At 42.7% G+C, this 20,328-nt stretch overlaps 1 protein-coding gene across 2 annotated transcripts in view; it reads right to left on the bottom strand.

The window, feature by feature from the left end:
- Window positions 1-12,527, bottom strand: part of HELLS (helicase, lymphoid specific) — a 53,888-nt gene extending 41,361 nt beyond the window's left edge. The window contains exons 1-4 of one of the 2 annotated variants that reach the window (XM_007963625.3): window positions 12,363-12,527; window positions 11,816-11,937; window positions 5,172-5,294; window positions 1,617-1,673 (exon numbers count right to left, since the gene is read on the bottom strand). In XM_007963625.3, the coding sequence (XP_007961816.1) occupies window positions 1,617-1,673; window positions 5,172-5,294; window positions 11,816-11,937; window positions 12,363-12,393 (333 nt within the window). In that variant the 5' untranslated portion in view covers window positions 12,394-12,527. The remainder of the gene's footprint in view (window positions 1-1,616; window positions 1,674-5,171; window positions 5,295-11,815; window positions 11,938-12,362) is intronic. The other variant, XM_007963627.3, reaches the window with a different exon arrangement.
- Between the last annotated feature and the right edge of the window lie 7,801 nt (window positions 12,528-20,328).

The raw sequence follows: 20,328 nt of genomic DNA, 5'->3' as shown, positions 1-20,328 counted from the left end.
ACTTGGGAGGCTGAGGCAAAAATTGCTTGAACTCAGGAGGCGACGGGTTGCAGTGAGCCGAAATCACGCCACTGCATTCCAGCCTAGGTGACAGAGCGAGACTACATCTCAAAAAAATAAATAAATAAAAATAAAGGCAGTTTAGCATAGAAGCTAAGTAGAAGTTCTTAAACTAATCCTGGGTTCAAATCCATAATTTTCAGCAATTCTCATTTCAGATAATGAGAGTCAGCTCTCATTATCTGCAGTACTTGTGGTTCAATAAAATCACTATGACTAATGACTTATTGCCCCTAGGAAAAATACAATTGGGTCCCTGACTCTGGTTATAACATTTTCAACCAACAATACACAACCCTGTTTTCTTTGTGTTTCTGTTTTTAAAGATATCTTATTTATGTTGATTAATACTGAACTCAGGGCCGGCCAAGCACAGTGGCTCACGCCTGTAATCCCAGCACTTTGGAAGGCCGAGGTGGGCAGATCACGAGGTCAGGAGTTCAAAACCTGCCTGTCCAATATGGTGAAACCCCGTCTCTACTAAAAATACAAAAATTAGCCAGGCATGGTGGCACGCACCTGTAGTCCCAGCTACTCGGGTGGCTGAGGCAGAAGAACTGCTTGAACCCAGGAGGTGGAGGTAGCAGTGAGCTGAGACTGCACCACTGCACTCCAGCCTGGGCGACAGAGCAAGACTCTGTCTCAAAAAAATAAAAATAAAAATAAAAATAAAAATAAAAATAAAAATAAAAATAAAAATAAAATAAAATAAAAATTGAACTCATGGCCAACAGCACTGTACCTCATACCTAAATGAAGCTTACCCAAGACACACTTTCTCCATATGGCACAGCTTTTTTGTACTTAGAAACACTAGCAGCACTTTGGTACACTTGGGGGCCATTTTAACCGCAAAATCACCAGGAAAAAGCACACAAAAATGCAAAAATCATGGTGCTAAATGAAGACCATGAGGACATATGCTTGACATACATACAGTAGCAACCCATATTTGAGCTGAGCTTGGAACATATGTATTGGAAGACTAAAATTATTTGCTGCTCTGAACATAAGCATGTCCAAAAATGACCATGATGGTGTTAGGAATCTTGACTCTGGGGTTACAAATAAATTTAAGTGAGTTGGCAAATTCACAAACATAGAATCCTTGAATAATGAAGAATGACTGTTCTTTATCTCCTTGCATCAGCCTATTTATGTAAAATGGGGGAGAAAAGTACCTCTACCTAATAAGAACTGTAGTGAGAGTAAGAGAAAACAGGCTGGGCGTGGTGGCTCACGCCTGTAATCCCAGCACTTTGGGAGGCCGAGGCGGGTGGATCATGAGGTCAGGAGATCAAGACCATCCTGGCCAACACGGTGAAACCCCATCTCTACTAAAAATACAAAAAATTAGCCAGGCGTGGTGGCGGGTGCCTGTAGTCCCAGCTACTTGGGAGGCTGAGATGGGAGAATGGCGTGAACCCGGGAGGCGGAGCTTGCAGTGAGCTGAGGTGACAGAACGAGACTCCATCTCAAAAAAAAAAAAAAAAAAAAAAAAAAAGTTAAACAGATGATCAAAAAAGACATAAAAATATTCTCGCTGGTTATATTACCTTTTTAACTTTTAAAGACTCCTTTTTTCTCTCCAATTTTTCTTTCTTCTTCTGTTCCTGTAAGATAATTTTTTCTTATGTCACAAGTGGGAAGTGCAACATTAAAAAAAAAAACACGCATATCAATTATCAAATAACTTAGGTTTACAATGAGAAACTAAGGTCCATCATAATTATAAAACAGGGAGGAACTTGTACTTCAACAAGCCTTTATGGACTAATGGGACAGATTTACCATCCTGCCTTAAACTAAAATCCAGATAAAATTTATTAAACAGTGGTTTCAGACAACATGCAGTAACGAACTGTAAACATTGACAAAAGGGAAACAAGGTTAATCTTCTGACTGCCCAGCTTACTGCCTGATACAATTTTAAAGTACAAATAATGGAGAAAACTCCAGAGCCCAACAGTCTCTTTGTGTTGAGGAGACAGAACCCAAAACTTAAGAGCAGTAGCATTCCCAGGGTCAAGTACCAGAGAGGACAGAGCTGCACAAAGGCAGCTGTTACCTCTCTCTCGGGCTGACTACTGGTAAGTGCATGGTAACCAAGGCCAGGAGAAAAGTCACCAGAAAGAAGTAGGTGGAACCGTTCATGTTCCAAGGGGTCAGGCATAATAAGGTATATTCTCTCAGCCAAAGTGGAAAGTCCTCTTAATATAAAGGGCATCAAGTAGAGTGCTCAAGAAAGGGATCAACTTATTCCTAGACTAAAAGCTATTCTAGACATACTCTTACAAATGTTTAAAAGACACCAAAAATTCAAACCATTTCCAAGAGGTGATGAAAGGGGCAGATGCTGTGTAACTCATTAAGTTGAATATTTGTTTTTCCATTTGTTTTACTTTACCATAAAAAAGCAATAAAAGGGTTTCAAACAAAGGAAAAAGGAGATTTTATAAACACAGCAACATTTAAACTGATAATTGGTAAATGTGGGTGATGGGAACACAGGGACTTACTGTATTCTCTCAATTTGCACAAGTTTTTAAATCTTCGTAACAGTCTAGTGGAAAGACAAACAATAAATACAAAAAATGATGTACATCAGATGAAAAGTGCAATGGGAAGAACAGAACAAGGTAAAGAGAATCAGGTGGGTCAGCAACTTTCTTAAAATTGTGAGGGTAGGTCTCATCTAGAAACCATTTAAGTCAAGGCTTGAAGATGAAGTTAAGCCATGCAGTTACTTAGAAGAAGAAGGTTCCAGGCATAAAATAGCATGGGCAAAAGCCCAAAACAGGAAACACATCTGGAGACAGGTCTGAAAGGTAATGGGATTGAGGGAGGCAGTCAAATTGCTTACAGACATATAGATATTATCAGGACTTTCACTTTTCAGAAACAACATAAGCTAGGAGACAGTGAAACATCTTTAAAGTACTCTAAGAAATAAAGTACTAAAGAAAAACAATTCTTTACCCAGTAAAAATGTATTTCAAAAATGAAGGTAAGTGAAGACATTCAGACATATGAAAGCTAAAAGAACACATCACCAACAGAAAATGCAAATGAACCTATAATAACAGAAAACCGATCAATTGGCTATCTGTGGATAGAACACGGGATAGGGATGAGGAAGAAGACTTATAAATGAGCCGAAAGAATTCTTTGGAATCAGTGGGTATGTCCACTATCATGATTGTTATGTCTTCACAAGTATATCCCTATATCAAAACTTAGGGAATTGTACATTTTAAATATGTGCAGTTTAGTCTATGTCAATTACACCCCAATAACGACATTTCTTAATGGAATCCTTCTCAGGAATAAAAAGAATAACCTACAGAAAAACATGACATGAATTAATCTCAAAAATACACTGAGCAAAAGTAACAAGACAAAGAGTGCATATGTCCAAGAATATAGAGAAAAAAACAAACTCAGTTTCTCCCTACACACTCAACAATCAACACAAAAGACTTCTGTGACCCAATGTGCGGGGGGTTTCCCTATACACCAAAAAGCATTTCTGCAGTGACACCGGCTAGGTGTCCTCTATTGTAATTAAATTCTGACACTATCTACCGGGTGACAGCACCATACCCCATAGGTTGAGGGTTCAGTCCCCAAGACTTTACCTACCAGTTCCAGATGCCAATCACAAGGCCCAAGTCACTTTACCTGTGCTTCTGACTGAACAGCTATAAATCAGGGTTCCCACAAGCCCCTCTTTGGGTTTGACTAATTTGCTAGAGGAGCTTACAGAACTCAAAGAAACACAAGTTTATTGGTTTATTATAAAGAATATGATAGTCCGGGAGCAGTGGCTCACACCTGTAATCCCAGCACTTTGGGAGGCCAGGGTAAGCAGACCACTTGAGCCCAGGAGTTCTAGACAAGCCTTGGCAACATGGCAAAACTGTGTCTCTACAAAAAATACAAAAATAAGACAGACATAATGGTGTGCTCCAGTGGTGCAATCTCGGCTCACTGCAACCTCTGCCTCCCAGGTCAAGCGATCCTCCTGCCTCAGCCTCCCAAGTAGCTGGGGTCACAGCACACACCACCATGACCGGCTAATTTTCATATTTTTGGCAGAGATGGGTCTTCACTACGTTACTCAGGCTGGTGTCGAACTCCTGGGCTCAAGTGATCCTCCCACCGTGGCCTCCCAAAGTGCTGGGATCACAGGCGTAAGCCACGGCCCCCAGCCTGCTGTGTTTTATTTTTGAGACAGGGTCTTGCTTTGTCACCCAGGCTAGAATGCAGTGGTGCCATCACAGCTCACTGCAGCCTCAATCTCCTTGGCTCAAGCCTCCTCCTGCCTCAGCCTCCCAAGTAGCTGGGACTAGAGGCACATGCCACCTTACCTAGCTAATCTGTCTATCAGAGATAGGGTTTTGTCATGTTACCCAGGCTGGTCTCAAACTTCCGGGCTCAAGCAATCCACCCACCTAGGCTTCACAAAGTGCTGGGATTACAGACATGAGCCACGCCCAGGCCTTTCGGGTTTTTAATGAAGGCTTCATAACATAGACATGATTGATTCAATCATGACCACTGGTGAACAACTTAACTTTCAGTCCCCCTTTTTTCCCTCAAAGTTGAGGGTGAGGCTAAATCCCAACCCTCTAATCCAGGCTTTGTCTTTCTTAGGCTCCCATCCCAAAGCTACCTAAGGGCTGCTAGCCACTGATCATTAGCATTTAAAAAAAAAAAAAACACGACGTTGAAGATGCCAAGGATTTCAAGAGTTGTATACCAGGAAATGGTGATGAAGACCAACTATTTACTCACAAAAGCACAATACCATGATTTCATTTATACAATTTTCTAGGAAAAAACAATACTGGTCTATAGTGACAGAAAGCACTGTGGTTGCTGGACACCAGCCATTGGGATCACTGCCAGCACAAGTCAATTTTTTGGAGTTCATAGAAATGCACTGTCTTGATTGTGCTGGTGGTTACACAGATCTATATATTTACTAGTCAAACTCAGCAAACTGTACACTTAAAATCTGTATATTTTAGTGTATATAATGTACACTTCAATAAAGCTATTTTTAAATTTTTTTAAGCTTTCACTTGTAGTCAGTTACATATACATACCTCTAATTGTTGCTGTTCCATTTTCGTCAACAAAAATTTGGAGTAGATATTGCTTTTTTCAAGCAAATGTTGAAGTCTACGGTACCGAATTTCTGTCGACTCTCTATCCCAAGACATGCGAGCCTATCCAAAGAGAAAACTTCCATAATTACGAACACTTTCTGACATACATTGATTTTTTTTGGCATAAAGTTTAATAAAAATGGCTAAAGTAACATTTTTTAAACCACTTTTTTTTTTTTTTGAGGCGGAGTCTCGCTCTGTCGCCCAGGCGGGAGTGCAGTGGCCAGATCTCAGCTCACTGCAAGCTCCGCCTCCCAGATTTACGCCATTCTCCTGCCTCAGCCTCCCGAGTAGCTGGGACTACAGGCGCCCGCCACCTCGCCCGGCTAGTTTTTTGTATTTTTTAGTAGAGACGGGGTTTCACTGTGTTAGCCAGGATGGTCTTGATCTCCTGACCTCGTGATCCGCCCGTCTCGGCCTCCCAAAGTGCTGGGATTACAGGCTTGCGCCACCGCACCCGGCTCAAACACTTTTTCAAACCAAAAACTGGAATAACTGTTAAAAAGAAAAGTTTTTGGGTTCAACAGGCAATCTGATAGATGCAGTTTGTATATCAAAATATTGTAATTTCAAATATTGAACACATGGTTTCTGGCATCTACTGAGTTGGAAGGTCTATTTAAAAAACAATTGAAGGCCGGGTGTGGTGGCTCACTAGCTCACACCTGTAATCCCAGCACTTTGGGAGGCCAAAGCGGTAGGATCACCTGAGGTCGAGAGTTCGAGACCAGTCGGACCAACATGGAGAAACTCCGTCCCGACTAAAAATACAAAATTAGCCAGGCGTAGTGTGGCGCATGCCTGTAATCCCAGCTATTTGGGAGGCTGAGGTAGGAGAATCACTTGAACCCGGGGAGGGGGCAGAGGTTGCAGTGAGCCGAGATCACACCATTGCACTCCAAACAAGAGCAAAACTCTATATCAATTAAAAAAAAAAAAAATTGGGGCGAGGCACGGTGGCTCACACCTGTAATCCCGGCACTTTGGGAGGCCGAAGAGTGTGGATCACCTGAAGTTAGTAGCTTGAGACCAGTCTGGCCAAAATGGTGAAACCCCATCTCTACTAAAAATATAAAAATTAGCTGGACGTGGTGGCACATGCCTGTAGTCCCAGCTACTCAGGAGGCTGAGGCAGGAGAATTGCTTAAACCTGGGAAGCCGATGTTGCAGTGAGCTGAGATAATACCACAGCACTCCAGCCTGGGTGAAAGAGGCGCCATTTCAAAAAAAAAATATATGTAGCCATTTTCAGTCTTAAGTATGTAATTTGCTAAAACACTGATGTTGTGGTTCCATGTTATTACATTACCTTGTTACGTACAGAGAAGGGAAATTTTTGATTAATTTTGCACTTGACCCTCATAAAAAGTAACTGCCTAGGTGACACTAGGAAATTCTAAGACAAGTTTTCAGAGTCTCTCCCTGTTTGAGATTAATAAACAAGTTTATCTGGATAGAACATTTTAGAAAAATACTATGAACACAATTCATCCTAACAATCAAAACAGACATCTAGCCAAGATTAACACCCGCACCCCATTTTTTAAGGCAGGGTCTCATGCTGTAAATGGTGCAATTGCAGCTTACTGAAGCCTTGAAATCCCAGGATCAAAGGACCCTCCCACCTCAGCCTCCAAAGTAGCTGGGACTCTAGGCGGATGTCACCATGCCCTGTTAATTTTTGTATTTTTTTTTTGTAGAGGCAGGGTTTCGCTTTATTGCTAAGGCAGGTCTCCAACTCCTAAACTCAAGAGATTCATCTCCCTTGTCCTCCTAAAGTACTGGTATTATAGGCATGTGCCACCATGCCCAACCAAGATTACCAATTCTGTAACATCAATCCAGCCTAGTAAATCAACAAACATGTACTGCAACAATTATATAAATTACATAACTGGTAGAAGACAGTCTGATTTATACTACAAATGAGGCATTAATATATCTGAAAACAAGTATTAAAGACAGATAGACATAGCAGCAAACTGTACAGTACTATCTAAATCCTGGAAAAGTCTAAGAATCACTAAGATCAGAGAAGTCAGATTTCAGGAAATAGATAACATCTGAGGGGTCTGAAGGATAGATAAATGAGAGCAGAAGAACTCAAGTTTTGTCAATTACTGTAGAAGTTCCTGAATTAAGCAACATTGGCCTCAGCAACAGCACTAAAAATCACACTTAACTTTAGAATTAAAAATACTTTCATAGATTACACAGTAGATACCTTTCATTTTATACAGTCTAGACAAACTTCTGAGTTTAGTGGCAGATTTTTCAGTATTTTGTTTTCTCAACTAAACCAACTCTCGTACTTTTCAACAAGGATTAATGAAAACACAAAGTCAACCAATAAAATCTAACTGCCCCTTTCCCCAGTAATTGGTGGTTTCAACTTAGAGGAAAGTAATTGAGCGTTTACAGAGTGTTTGAAATGCGGGATATAAGCTCATTTTTATACTCTAAATGATGCCCTAGCACTTCGGTAGTTTTGCTGCTCCAGCTTGTCAATATCTCTAAGATATCATTTTATATTGCCTTACATTTTCCTTCTGCCCAGGCTGGAGTGCAGTGGTGCAATCTTGGCTGGCCCCCGCCCCCACCCCCACCTCCGCCCGGGTTCAAGCAATTCTCTGCCTCAGCCTCCCCAGTAAAGCTGGGATTACAGGCGCCTGCCACCATGCGCAGCTAATTTTTGTATGTGCCGGTGCCTGGCCAGCACATATTTTTAAAATAACTAGATACAGCCAGGCACGGTGGTTCACACCTGTAATCCCAGCACTTTGGGAAGTCGAGGCAGGCAGATCACGAGGTCAGGAGTTTGCGACCAGGCAGGCCAGTATGTTGAAACTTCGTGTCTACTAAAAATACAAAAAAAAATTAGCCAGGAGTGGTGGCACGCGCTTGTAGTCCTAGCTACTTGGGAGGCTGAGGCAGAAGAATCGCTTGAACCGGGGAGGCGAAGGTCGCAGTGAGCCAAGATCATGCCACTGCACTCCAGCCTTAGCAACAGAGGGAGACTCAAAACAAACAAAACAAACAAACCCTAAATACTTGTTTGTCTCAAAACAAACACACCCTAAATACTTGCCTGGTGGTCCTGAGAAAATTTTTCTTAAAAAAAAAAAAAAAACCCAGCTGGGCATGGTGGCTAATGCCTGTAATCCCAACACTTTAGGAGGACTAGATGGGCAGACTACCTGAGTTGGGGAGTTCGAGAGCAGTCTGACCAAAGTGCAGAAACCCCATCTCTACTAAAAATACAAAATTAGCCAAGCTTGGTGGCACATGCCTGTAATCCCAACTACTCAGGAGGCTGAGGCAGGGGAATTGCTTGAACCCGGGAGGCAGAGATTGAGCCACTGCACTCCAGCCTGGGCAACAAGAGTGAAACTCTGTTACAAAAAAAAAAAATCACTAAGGCTTTAAGATGCCATCATGGAACAATAATATACAATTAATATTAGAATAATACCATATAAGTGGTTAATCCTTAAACCTGGTCTGTATTTCAATATCTTCCTATCACTGTTTTTTCTTATCAATTTGATTATTATATTATGGTAAATTGCAACTTCATCTATTGAAAGCACTAGGTGCCTGGCAGGAAACAACTCTGGGTAACTACAGTACAGAGTATGCCAATGGACACCGAGGGCAGAAATTCCTCATTATCTACCCCTTTATCTCTCCCAACACTAGTCCCAGATTTTTTACTGGGGGGTGGGAGGAATTCTATTTTAGCCTACACATATTATGATCCTTTTACCTCTCTAAGAAACTCCTGACTCCAACCTTCCCCCTCAGCCACTTCACAGGCATTATCGGTACTCAAATCTCCTAGACTAACAATGACTTCTTTTAAAGGGAAATACATGTGAAAAGTCAAAGAAAATAACCATAGCAAATGAATGTCAAAGTCATTTTCTAGGCTCCTCACAAAACTTAGGATTTCCTAAAGCCAAATGCTTCTCATTAAGGAACTTAAGCTAGCTCTTCCTCTGTTAAGTACTTCTAAATACATGCCCATACAGACTGCATTCTCCCAAAAGAAAAGGAATCTCTACCTTTGCATAGTGAATTGTTTGGCCTCCAAAGACATGTTTATTAATCTCAAGTAGTGAGAGACTCCGAAAACTTTTCTTAGAATTTTCTAGTGTCACCTAGGCAATCACTTTTTTGTTTTTTGTTTTTTTGAGACGGAGTTTCACTCTTGTTGCCCAGGGTGGAGTGCAATGGCATGATCTCGGCTCACCGCAACCTCCACCTCCCAGGTTCAAGCGATTCTCCTGCCTCAGCCTCCCTAGTAGCTGGGATTATAGGCATGTGCCACTACACCCGGCCAATTTTGTATTTTTAGTAAAGACAGGGTTTCTCCATGTTGGTCAGGCTGGTCTTGAACTCCTGACCTCAGGTGATCCACCCGCCTCGGCCTCCCAAAGTGCTGGGATTACAAGCATGAGCCACCACGCCAGGCCATGAAAACAGCTATATACTTTTTTTAATGGGAGGATTGAACATGGATTAAAAATTACTCTTTAGGTTCTATGATGCATAATTATGTGAATGAAGTGTTTCATCCCTTGAACTAATAATGCCTTCTGAAAATGTACTGTTGTCAAATCTCAGGCATATCTTTCTTTAAATGCTATTTCCCTACCCAACACTCATCATGGGTATAAGAAGAAACAAGAAAAAAGTGAAGATACATTACTCAAAACAAAATTATCACATCCCTCTTAGACCTCTTCAGTTGATTCCATTCTGGTCACTTGCCCTCAGAATCTATACTTTATAATTCACCTGGTTATAGAGCTAATAAGTATATTTAGTATATGTATATAATCTTGCATATGATAAAATACTTTTTTATCATCGTTAGCTATTCAATAAGCATTTACTGATTGCCTACTGTGTGCCAGGAGCAAAGCCTACAAAAACAAAACAGCAAGTGATGCATCCTTAAGAAACAAAGTGAGAAAGAATCAAAAAGTAATATGAAGTATTTATCATTACTTATTTGATCATGGTAAATTCTGTGTAATAAAGTACTATGAAAATTCAAAGAATGAGAAAAGGTGGTTCAGGTCAGACCTCTCAATTCTATTAATTCACATCTACCCTGAAGCAAAAAATATTGATTTTACTTAAAAGAAAATTTGTTAATATATTACCTTAGCTGGTTATAGCCAACCAGAGAGCATCAGTAATAACAGAAGGAGTATTACTGGAGTGAAAGCATAGCATGGTAGTTAAAAAATGTGCATTCTAGAACCAGATGACCTACACTGGAATATTAGCTCTGCCATTTACTAACTGTAGCACCCAAACAACCTCTATGTGCCTCAGTCTCCTCATCTATAAAATAAGATGACTAATAAAACCTATTTGGTTGTGCAGTTCAATAATAGTAATTGTTTGTACTAGTAATTAAACTACCAAGTTTAATAGTAGTAATAGTAATAATGAACATCTACTTCACAGAATAGTTGAGGATTCAATGAGTAAATACATATAAACCATTCAAAATGCATGACTCCTAATAGATGTTCATGAAGTATTAACAATGCTGACAAAAAAATTATTGTTGATATAATGGAACCAACGGCCTCATTACTCGTTTTTGGATTGCATTATTTTCCAACTTAAGTAGTTTTATAAATCATGAGTTAATTCACTATTATTAAGGACAGAAATTCTGGAGGCAGCCTGAGTTGAAATTTGATGTCAACACTTACTATGTGCCCTTCTCCCTCAGTTTCCTCTTTTATAAAAGAAGATAAAAAATAACCTATATCATAATATCGGTAGAGTTTAATAAGCTAATAAAGCACAAGAAAACCACCTATTAGGCAGTACTTAAGACTCAACTGTCATTCTTTTTCCTGCATATGACTGAATCAAGCAGCAGGGTAGGACTTTAGAATAAACAAGAATTTTTCAGGTTAAACACTGCTTTTAGTAATTTACAAAATACTCTCTACAAGAAAACTACAGCAACTTGTCACTGAAAAAGTACAGCACATTTTTAGCTAAAGAATCTTATGTAGCAATACACAGGCCATGAAACCAAAAGGAAAACAAACAGCAAGTTGATCACTTACGTGGAAAACAGCACTACACTAAAAGGAAATCATTAGACTTGGATGTCAGCCCAGCCTTTGATTGATGCTAACTTCTCCTGCCCTCAGTCTAGTACATCACTTCTGCAGGTTTTGGCGATTCCTGTTTGCCATCAGACATACATTTAAGGTAATTTTTAAAGGAAATAAGGATGGCAAAGGAAAAAACTCACTATCGACTTTGAAAGACTTTTCATGGCTAAACAATCTGAAATGCTCCCTTAAAAGAGATAGGACTACGAAGACTACATCTCATAGAAACACACCATTCAAAGCACGTGCGAAAGGATTCTCAAAGGCAGTATCTGTAAACACACAAAAACGACAAGTAATAAAGCTGTTTTCATTCAAGTTTACGGAAAAGCCCACTAAATAGGAAAGCAAAGAACATAAACCACACCTCCGGGTAAAAGCCGAGGTTACCACGGGCTTTCACGACGACGAACCTGATGCCCAAATTACCTTTTCCAGCATCTTCCGCTCTCTCTCCAGTCCAGCAGCTTCAAGCTGTTCTTCCTCTTCGAGCATGGCCGGGGTAATCACGGCAGTGTCCAGCTGTTCAACCATTGCTGGAGCCTGGGAGCCTGACGGGAGAGAAAGCTTCCAAATTGCAGTTTTTAAAAAATTACTAACTACTCAACTCCAACATGAAACAGCCCTTCTCCCACCCGAGATGCACCGGAGCACAAGGAGAAGACCCTGGGGACGCCAGCATCACCTCTCAGAAGACACCGTAGGTCTTCGCAAAGTCTACAAGTGCCTGGACCACAGTTTACAACTCGGGATGCTCGGAAAATGCAGTTCCCTATGTGAAATCTTCACCGGCATGCTAATATGTGCAATTCCGGGGTCTTCTCCACTCACCGTGGCAGTTTCCCAACCCTCTCTTCCTCCTCAATCCCTGCCCGGGGTCGGCTCCCTCCCCCAAGCTCCGCCGCAGTCTCCATGCTTGCCCACCTCAGCCCCGCATGCCGCCACCCGCGCCCGAAAGAAGGTTCTCCTCACTTACCGCAGCTGCCCGCGGGCCGTTCCGCTGGCATGCCTGGACACGCACCCGGGAACCGGGTCCCCTCCACTCAGCGCCTGCAATGCCGCGAGCTAATTCCTCACAGCCTCTGCCGGCCCAGCCTTCTCGCCAAATCCCCCGCCAGGGAAAAAAGCGCGATTCTACTTCGCGGGAAAATCCTGTCATCTCGCGATACGTTACATTCCCCGCCCGTCCTCCAGCCCCGCTGCGCGAGATTTGGCGCAGCTTGCGGTTTTCCTCAGACCGACCTGTGGCGACCGTGAGCCTGTACCTGGACCTCTGCCAGGAGGAAACTGGGTCCTGGTGCCGAACTCAGCCTGTAATTATCCTTTGAGATTGGGCGAGGCGGCCGATCGTGGAGGACCCAGTTTCCTCACATAACTGATGGTTCAGAACTACGCAATTAAAATCTGATAGCGCTGTTAATACTTTGCAAGGCGCCTTCACACGTTGGCTGCTGTGATCGAGCACCCCCTAGCCCGTGATCCTATAGGTGGAGAAGTCTGCGTATCCGCACAAGGATGTCAGAAACATTTTTATAGGGCCAGCCTCGCCGCACCCGCAGCACGCGGCTCACATCTTGAGTGAAAATCCCCCAAAATGACCAAGAGGAGGGCTTTTTTGTGGGTGGGACGGGAGAGAGAAGGAACAGGATATTAAGATTATGACTGGGTTAAAGAAAGCTGTTTAGGGTAAGGGCGAGCTGAAAGCAGTGATGGACCAAGCGGAGTGGCCAGCAGAAGGAAGATTCAGGAAACCAAACAGAATTCATTCATTCGAGTGGGCAGTGAAGGAAGGACTGGAGCTTTTCTTGCCCCTGGTTTTCACTTCAGCTTTCAATTCCTCCTTTTCTTGTTTGCATTCCTTTTCAACTATTTTCTTTGTCTCCCTCTCCAGAGCTCCCTTTCCCACCTCCAATTTCTTAGGACGTATGGCATTAAATATACTTGCCATGTAACCACCTGTTTCCTTCATTTTGACTTCCCAAAACTTGTATGATTGTGTCTGCACAAAATTTAAGAGTTTACCGGCCGGGTGCGGTGGCTCACGCCTGCAATCCCAGCACTTTCGGAGCCCAAGGCGGGTGGATCACGAGGTCAGGAGTTGAACACTAGCCTGGCCAAGATGGTGAAACCCTGTCTCTACTAAAAAATACAAAAATTAGCCGGGCGCGGTGGCAGGAGCCTGTAGTCCCAGCTACTCGGGAGGCTGAGGCAGAAGAATCGCTTGAAACCGGGCGGCAGAGGTTGCAGTAAGCCTAGATCGCGCCATTGCACTCCAAACTGAGCAACTGAGAGAGACTCCGTCTCAAAAAAAAAAAAAAAGAAAGAAAGAAACGAAACCTAGTCGCTATATTTTATTTTATTAAGATAGGGTCTCATTCTGTCGCCCAGGCAGCAGCGTAATGGCGCGATCTCTGCTCACTGCAATCTCCGCCTCCTGGGCTCAGTTGATCCTCCCACCTCAGCCTAGCAAGTAACTGAGACTACAGGTGCACGCCAACACGCCGGGACATTTTAGTGGTGGACATTAACCCACACCAGGCTGATTTTTGTTGGTTTGGGGTTTTTGTATGTTTTTGTGTTTTGCTAGAGACGGGTTTTCGCCATGTTATCCAGGCTGGTCTCGAACTCCTAGGTTCAAGGGATCCTCCCACCTCGGCCTCCGGAAGTGCTGAGAGTACAGGCGTGACACATTGTGCCTGGCCCCTACAAAAATTTCCTAAATTAGCCGGGTGTGGTGGCGGGTGCCTGTGGTCCTAGTACTTGGAAGGCTGAGGTGAGAGAATCACTCGAGCCCAGGTGGTCGAGGCTGCAGTGAGCTGAGATTGTAACACTGCACTCCAGCCTGGGTGATACAGCAACACTTTGTCTCAAAAAAAAAAAAAAAAAGTCCTCAACATACTGAGATGGAGTAGGGATCCCTTTCTCTAGGGGCCTGTGGGCCCCCCAACCATGGGAATAAAGGAAAATCTTGAGTTGCTTCAAGGGAAATTCTAGGAACCTAGCTAGCCCTGACAGGTAAATAAGCAACTTGATAAGGAAGAAGGTAACAGTAGCCTAAAACAATAGCCCAGGAAGTTGGATTCAGATGTTTGGTTCCTCTGTTAAAACTAGAGGTAATATCTTAACACATGTCTCTAAGATGTTTTTTAGAAACCCCAAGCCCCACCAAACACATCTGCTGGCACTCTGTTGCCTCATTTGTTCTAAATTTATTCCTAGGGGCCTGGAGGAGGTCACACACACAAGCAGAGCTAGCGTTCTTTTCCGCTGATCCCAAATTTTTGTTTTTTAATTTTTAAAAATTGAGATGGAGTCTCACTATATTGCCCAGACTGGTCTCAAACTCCTGGACTCAAGCCATCCTCCCACTCAGCCTCCCAAGTCAAAGGGAAAGAAATTTTGGGGGCCGGGCGCGGTGGCTCAAGCCTGTAATCCCAGCACTTTGGGAGGCCGAGATGGGGAGATCACGAGGTCAGGAGATCGAGCCCATCCTGGCTAGCACGGTGAAACCCCGTCTCTACTAAAAAATACAAAAAACTAGCCGGGCGAGGTGGCGGGCGCCTGTAGTCCCAGCTACTCGGGAGGCTGAGGCAGGAGAATGGCGTAAACCTGGGAGGCGGAGCTTGCAGTGAGCTGAGATCCGGCCACTGCACTCCAGCCTGGGCGACAGAGCGAGACTCCGTCTCAAAAAAAAAAAAAAAGAAATTTTGGGATTACAGGCGCACACTACCACACCCAGCTCGCCAAATTTTTAGACAAAACTTCACCTCCTGAACCAACTGCAAATCAGAAAATCTTTTAATCCATCTATGACCTGTTCCCCAACCCCCATTCCCCTGCCCTTTGAGATGGCAGTCTAAACAATGCAGAGACTCCATGTATTAATTGATGACTTTGCCTGTAATTTCTGCTTTCCTGAAATTTACCCCTGCCTTTAAAAATCCTTACCTGCAAGCCATCAGGGAGTTTGGGTCTTAAGCATGAGCTGCCCCAATTCCTACCGCTGCAAAAGCTCAGTGTGGAAGTCTTATCTTTCTGAGCCAGGTGAGTGGACCAAAGTTCAGTTCTGTAACAGTACCTTATGTTAAATGGGACAATTTGAAGCCCTCCAATCAGACCCTGCCAAGCCAACATTCCTAAATCTTTTCCCTTGCTCTCTGATCCCTTAAAATTTGCCCTAGACCCTAAATCAGGGAGACAGACTTGAGCCCACTCCTGTCTCCTTGCTGACCGCTTGCAATAAAGCCTTTCTTTTCTCAAAGGCAGGTGCCATAGTTATTGGCTTTTGTGTGTAATGGGCAGTGAGTCCATTTGCTTGATAACATTTTTACTCCTAGTTCATTCAATATTATTTCAAGATAAAATGTAGCCTCTATTAATAGCTACTCTTAAATCCTATCTCCTTCTAATCTAAAGCATAGCTGTCCATTTCATTCTACTTAAGATTTGCTTTGTTATGTTTTGAGACAGGGTCTTGCTCTGTTGCCCAGGCTAGAATGCAGTGGCACAATCATAGCTCACTGCAACCTCAAATTCCTGGGCTCAAGTGATCCTCCCACATCAGCCTCCTGAGCAGCTAAGTCTACAGGTACATACCACTACACCCAGCTAATTTTTAAAATTTTTCTCTAGAGACAGGGTTTTGCTATGTTGCTCAGGCTGGTCTTGAACTCCTGGGCTCAAGGGATCCTCCCACCTTGACCTCCCAGAGTATGAAATAACAGGCATGTCAGAGCATGAGCCACATTACCCACCACCCTCACTCTACTTAAGATTTTTGGGGCCGGGAGCGGTGGGTTATGCCTGTAATCCCAGCACTTTGGGAGGCCGAGGCGGGTGGATCATGAGGTCAAGAGATCGAGACCATTCTGGCCAACATGGTGAAACCCATCTCTCCTAAAAATACAAAAATTAGCTGGGTGTGGTGGTGCACACCTGTAATCCCAACTACTAGGGTAGCTGAGGCAGGAGAATCACTTTAACCTGGGAGGCAGGGTTGTAGTAAGCCAAGATCGCGCCACTGCACTCCAACCTGGTGACAGAGTGAGACTCCATCTCACAAAAAAAAAAAAAAAAAAAAAAAAGATTTTTGCCCTTTAACCAACCTATCCTCCAAAATTTCTTTCCCTTTGACTTTTGAAACACGTTTTATGGGATTTTCCCTAATGTGCTGAAAAACCTTTCCTTGTTCCTTCTTTTGAATTCTGATATGATTTGGCTGTGTCCCCACCCAAATCTCATCTTAAATTGCAGCTTCCATAATTCCCACGTTATGGGAGGGACCCAGAGGGAGATAATTGAATCATGGCGGCAGTTTCCCCCATACTGTTCTTGTGGTAGTGAATAAGTCTCACGAGATCAAGATGAGATGATTTTATAAGGAGAAACCCCTTTCACTTGGTTCTCATTCTCTCTCTTGCCTGCCACCACGTAAGACGTGCTTTTCATCTTCTGCCTTCTGCCATGATTGTGAGGCCTTCCCAGCCATGTGGAACTGAGTCCGTCAAGCCTCTTTTTCTTTATAAATTACCCGGTCTTGGGTAATTCATCAGCAGCATGAAGATGGACTAATACAAATTCAATTGTGGTCCACCTCCCTAAATCTTTTCTCCATTCATTGTTTTTCTCTAGAAACTTTCCTCCTTGGACCTTCTGCTCTATGGACAAGGGAGAGAGAGAATTTGTCCAAATACACGAAATGGAGTTCAAGAAAATCTCATCTGATTCTCAAAGAACAGACATCTCAACTGACATCTGGCCCCACACTTGCTAATAAAAGTGCATTGGTGCATTTCCTGGCACGTCTTTGCCATTGTGCAAACCCTCCCTTCAAAGTGGCTGTGAACACGCTTGTTCATTCACTTTTATTTAAGAGTCTACATTTATTTTGGTTTTTTTTTTGGTTGTTTTTTTTAATGCCTCCTGGTTAGAAAGAATGAATAACACCTCCTATTCATTGCCTAACAGGGTTACTATAGTCAATAATAACTTAATTGCACATTTTTAAATAACTTAAGGAATATAACTGAATGGTTTGTAACTCAAAGGATAAATGCTTAAGGGGATGGATACCCCATTTTCCATGATGTGCTTATTTCACAGTGTATGCCTGTATCAAAACATCTCACATACCCCAAAACATCTCACATACCCCACCTACTATGTACCCATAAAAATTAAAAATAAAATTAAAATGCCTCCTGGATACTAGGAACTATCATAGGAGCTGTACAGCAATGAACCAGACAGACTACATCCCTGTTGATATGGAACTTACATTCCAGGAGTTGGGGTGAAAAGAGGGAAATTGTGAAATATTAGAATAGGGTGGCATGAGTGACTGGATTGTTATTTTAGATTGAGTAATTGGGTGTCTGAAGAAGTGATAGGCACTTTTTTTTTTTTTTTTGGATGGAGTTTTGGTCTTATTGCCCAGGCTGGAGTGCAATGGCGCCATCTTGGCTCACCACAACCTCCGCCTCCCAAGTTCAAGCAATTCTCCTGCCTCAGCCTCCCAAGTAGCTGGGATTACAGGCATATGCCACCAAGCCTGGCTAATTTTGTATTTTTAGTAGAAATGGGGTTTCTCCATGTTGGTGAGGCTGGTTTCGAACTCCCGACCTCAGGTGATCCGCTGCCTCGGCCTCCCAAAGTACTGGGATTATAGGCATGAGCCACCACACCTGGCCTGAGTGATAGGCGCTTTAAGCAGAGAACCAAATGCCAAGAAGCTAGCCAGCCTGGGGGAAGAGCAATCCAAGCAGAAACTACAGGTGTACAGAGAGTAAAGCAGGAATACACTTGGGCATGTTTGAGTATCAGAAAGAAGGCCAGCATGACTGAAGCCGAATTGGCAAGGGGGAATGGCACAAAAAGTCAGAGGCAGCCCCTCCAGATGAGGCACTGGGGATTTTCTTCTAAGTATGGTGTTACAAGTTATTTTTCCCTACCCACACAAAATGTCTTCCTCTTATAGAATCCTTTTCATATTAATGTGCATAACCATCCATCCAATCATAGAAGTCAAAACAAAACCAAACCCTGGTTCCCTCTTGTTATAGTAGATAGCCCCACTTCTGGCCTACCTCACAAAGGAAATAATAGCTACAAGACAGAAGTCCCCTTTCAGCTTACCAACGTCAAATTTACAAACCCATCTGCATCCTCAATACCTTTCTCACTCTCTCATCTTGTGCTCTGGATCCAACTCCCTGCTGCCTATTCAGAAATTATATTAGAAATCACTATTCCCTCTTTTTAAAAGATAAAATCTCACTCTGTCGCCCAGGCTGGAGTGCAGTGGTACCATCATAGCTCACTGTAACCTTTAATTCCTGAACTCAAGGAATCCTCCCACCTCAGCCTCCAAGTAGCTGGGATTACAGGCATGAGCCACTGCCCCCAGCTGGAACCTCCTATTTCCCTACCAACTATTATCAGTTCTCTCTTCCCCTTTAAAGCTTACTTTTATAATTATCTACACTAGCAATGTTTAATTCCTTGCCTTCCACTGATTCTTCAACCTTCTGATTGCAACATTCAGCATACACCAAAGTAGCCCACTAAGGTTTAATGACTTCGACGCTGCTAAGTTTAATGGACATTCTCAGTTCTTATTTGAACCTCACTGCAACATAACACTGTTAATCACTCCTTTATGGAAACACTCTTGTCCGTTGTCTTTTTCTGATCCCACATTCTCTTGATATTCCTATTCCCGACTTTTACTAGTTCATTCTCTTCTACCCAACCTTTAAATGTTTAACTTTCCTAGTGAACCAGAAACTGAGTTTCTGGTCAATTGCATAATATCTACAATAGAAAAAAATGTAAATGAAAAGGTAAGTTCAGTGAGGAGTGGGTCAAAATAAAAACAATCCAATCATCCATATCTACCATAGGGTAGTGATATGCACTATTTTGGGTACTAGCACTTCAGCAGTAAATAAGGCAACGTTTTTGACCTCAGAGTTTACACTGTAGTGGAAACAACAGACAACACTATAAAACAGTGTCAGTTGGTGATATATAATAGAAACTATAAAGAAATATAGAGCAGAGTAAGGTCATGAGAATAGAGGATAGATGTTTAGAGAAAAGTCCTCTGAGGAAGTGACCTTAAAGAGCGGTATAAAGTATAAGCCATACAAAGACCTAGACAAAAAAACACTTCAGAGGGAAGAAAGATCTCAGGTAGATAGAAGGTTGACAAATTGAAAAATGGCAGTAAGTCCACTGGTGCCTACAGGCAGAATGTTTATAAATTGTAGCTGAAACTGGAAAGATGTGCAGTGACCACATCAAGTAGGACCATGGAGACTAGGATAAGAGTGTGGATTTTTATTATGAGGAATGCCATTAGACGATCTTGAGCAAAAAAATGAAATTGACTTATATTTTTTTTTTGAGACACAGTCTTGCTCTGTCGCCCAGGCTGGAGTGCAATGGCGTGATCTCAGCTCACTGCAACCTCCACCTCCTGGGTTCAAGTGATTCTCCTGCCTCAGCCTCCCAAGTACCTGGGATTACAGGCAATCACCAATGTCCAGCTAATTTTTGTACATTTAGTAGACACAGGGTTTCACTATGTTGATCAGGCTGGTCTCAAACTCCTGACCTGAAGTGATCTGCCACCTCAGCCTCCCAAAGTGCTGGGATTGCAGGTGCGAGCCACCATGCCCAGCTGATTTAGACTGTTTAAAGGTAATAAAATATGTAATCTAATTTAAAATTTCATAAGATGTGTTTGCTTTTCAAGTGTTCACATAAGAGGCTTTTTTGTTGCCTAATTCCCCCAATTTTTGTTTGTTTTTGAGATGGAGTCTCGCTGTGTCACCCAGGCTGGAGTGCAATGGCCGGATCTCAGCTCACTGCAAGCTCCGCCTCCCAGGTTCACGCCATTCTCCTGCCTCAGCCTCCCGAGTGGCTGGGATTACAGGAAT

The sequence above is a fragment of the Chlorocebus sabaeus genome, chromosome 9 (assembly GCF_047675955.1).
Source record: "Chlorocebus sabaeus isolate Y175 chromosome 9, mChlSab1.0.hap1, whole genome shotgun sequence".
NCBI lineage: Eukaryota > Metazoa > Chordata > Mammalia > Primates > Cercopithecidae > Chlorocebus > Chlorocebus sabaeus.
The sequence above is the reverse complement of the archived record's forward strand: the minus strand, read 5'-3'. Positions and strand labels throughout refer to the sequence as shown.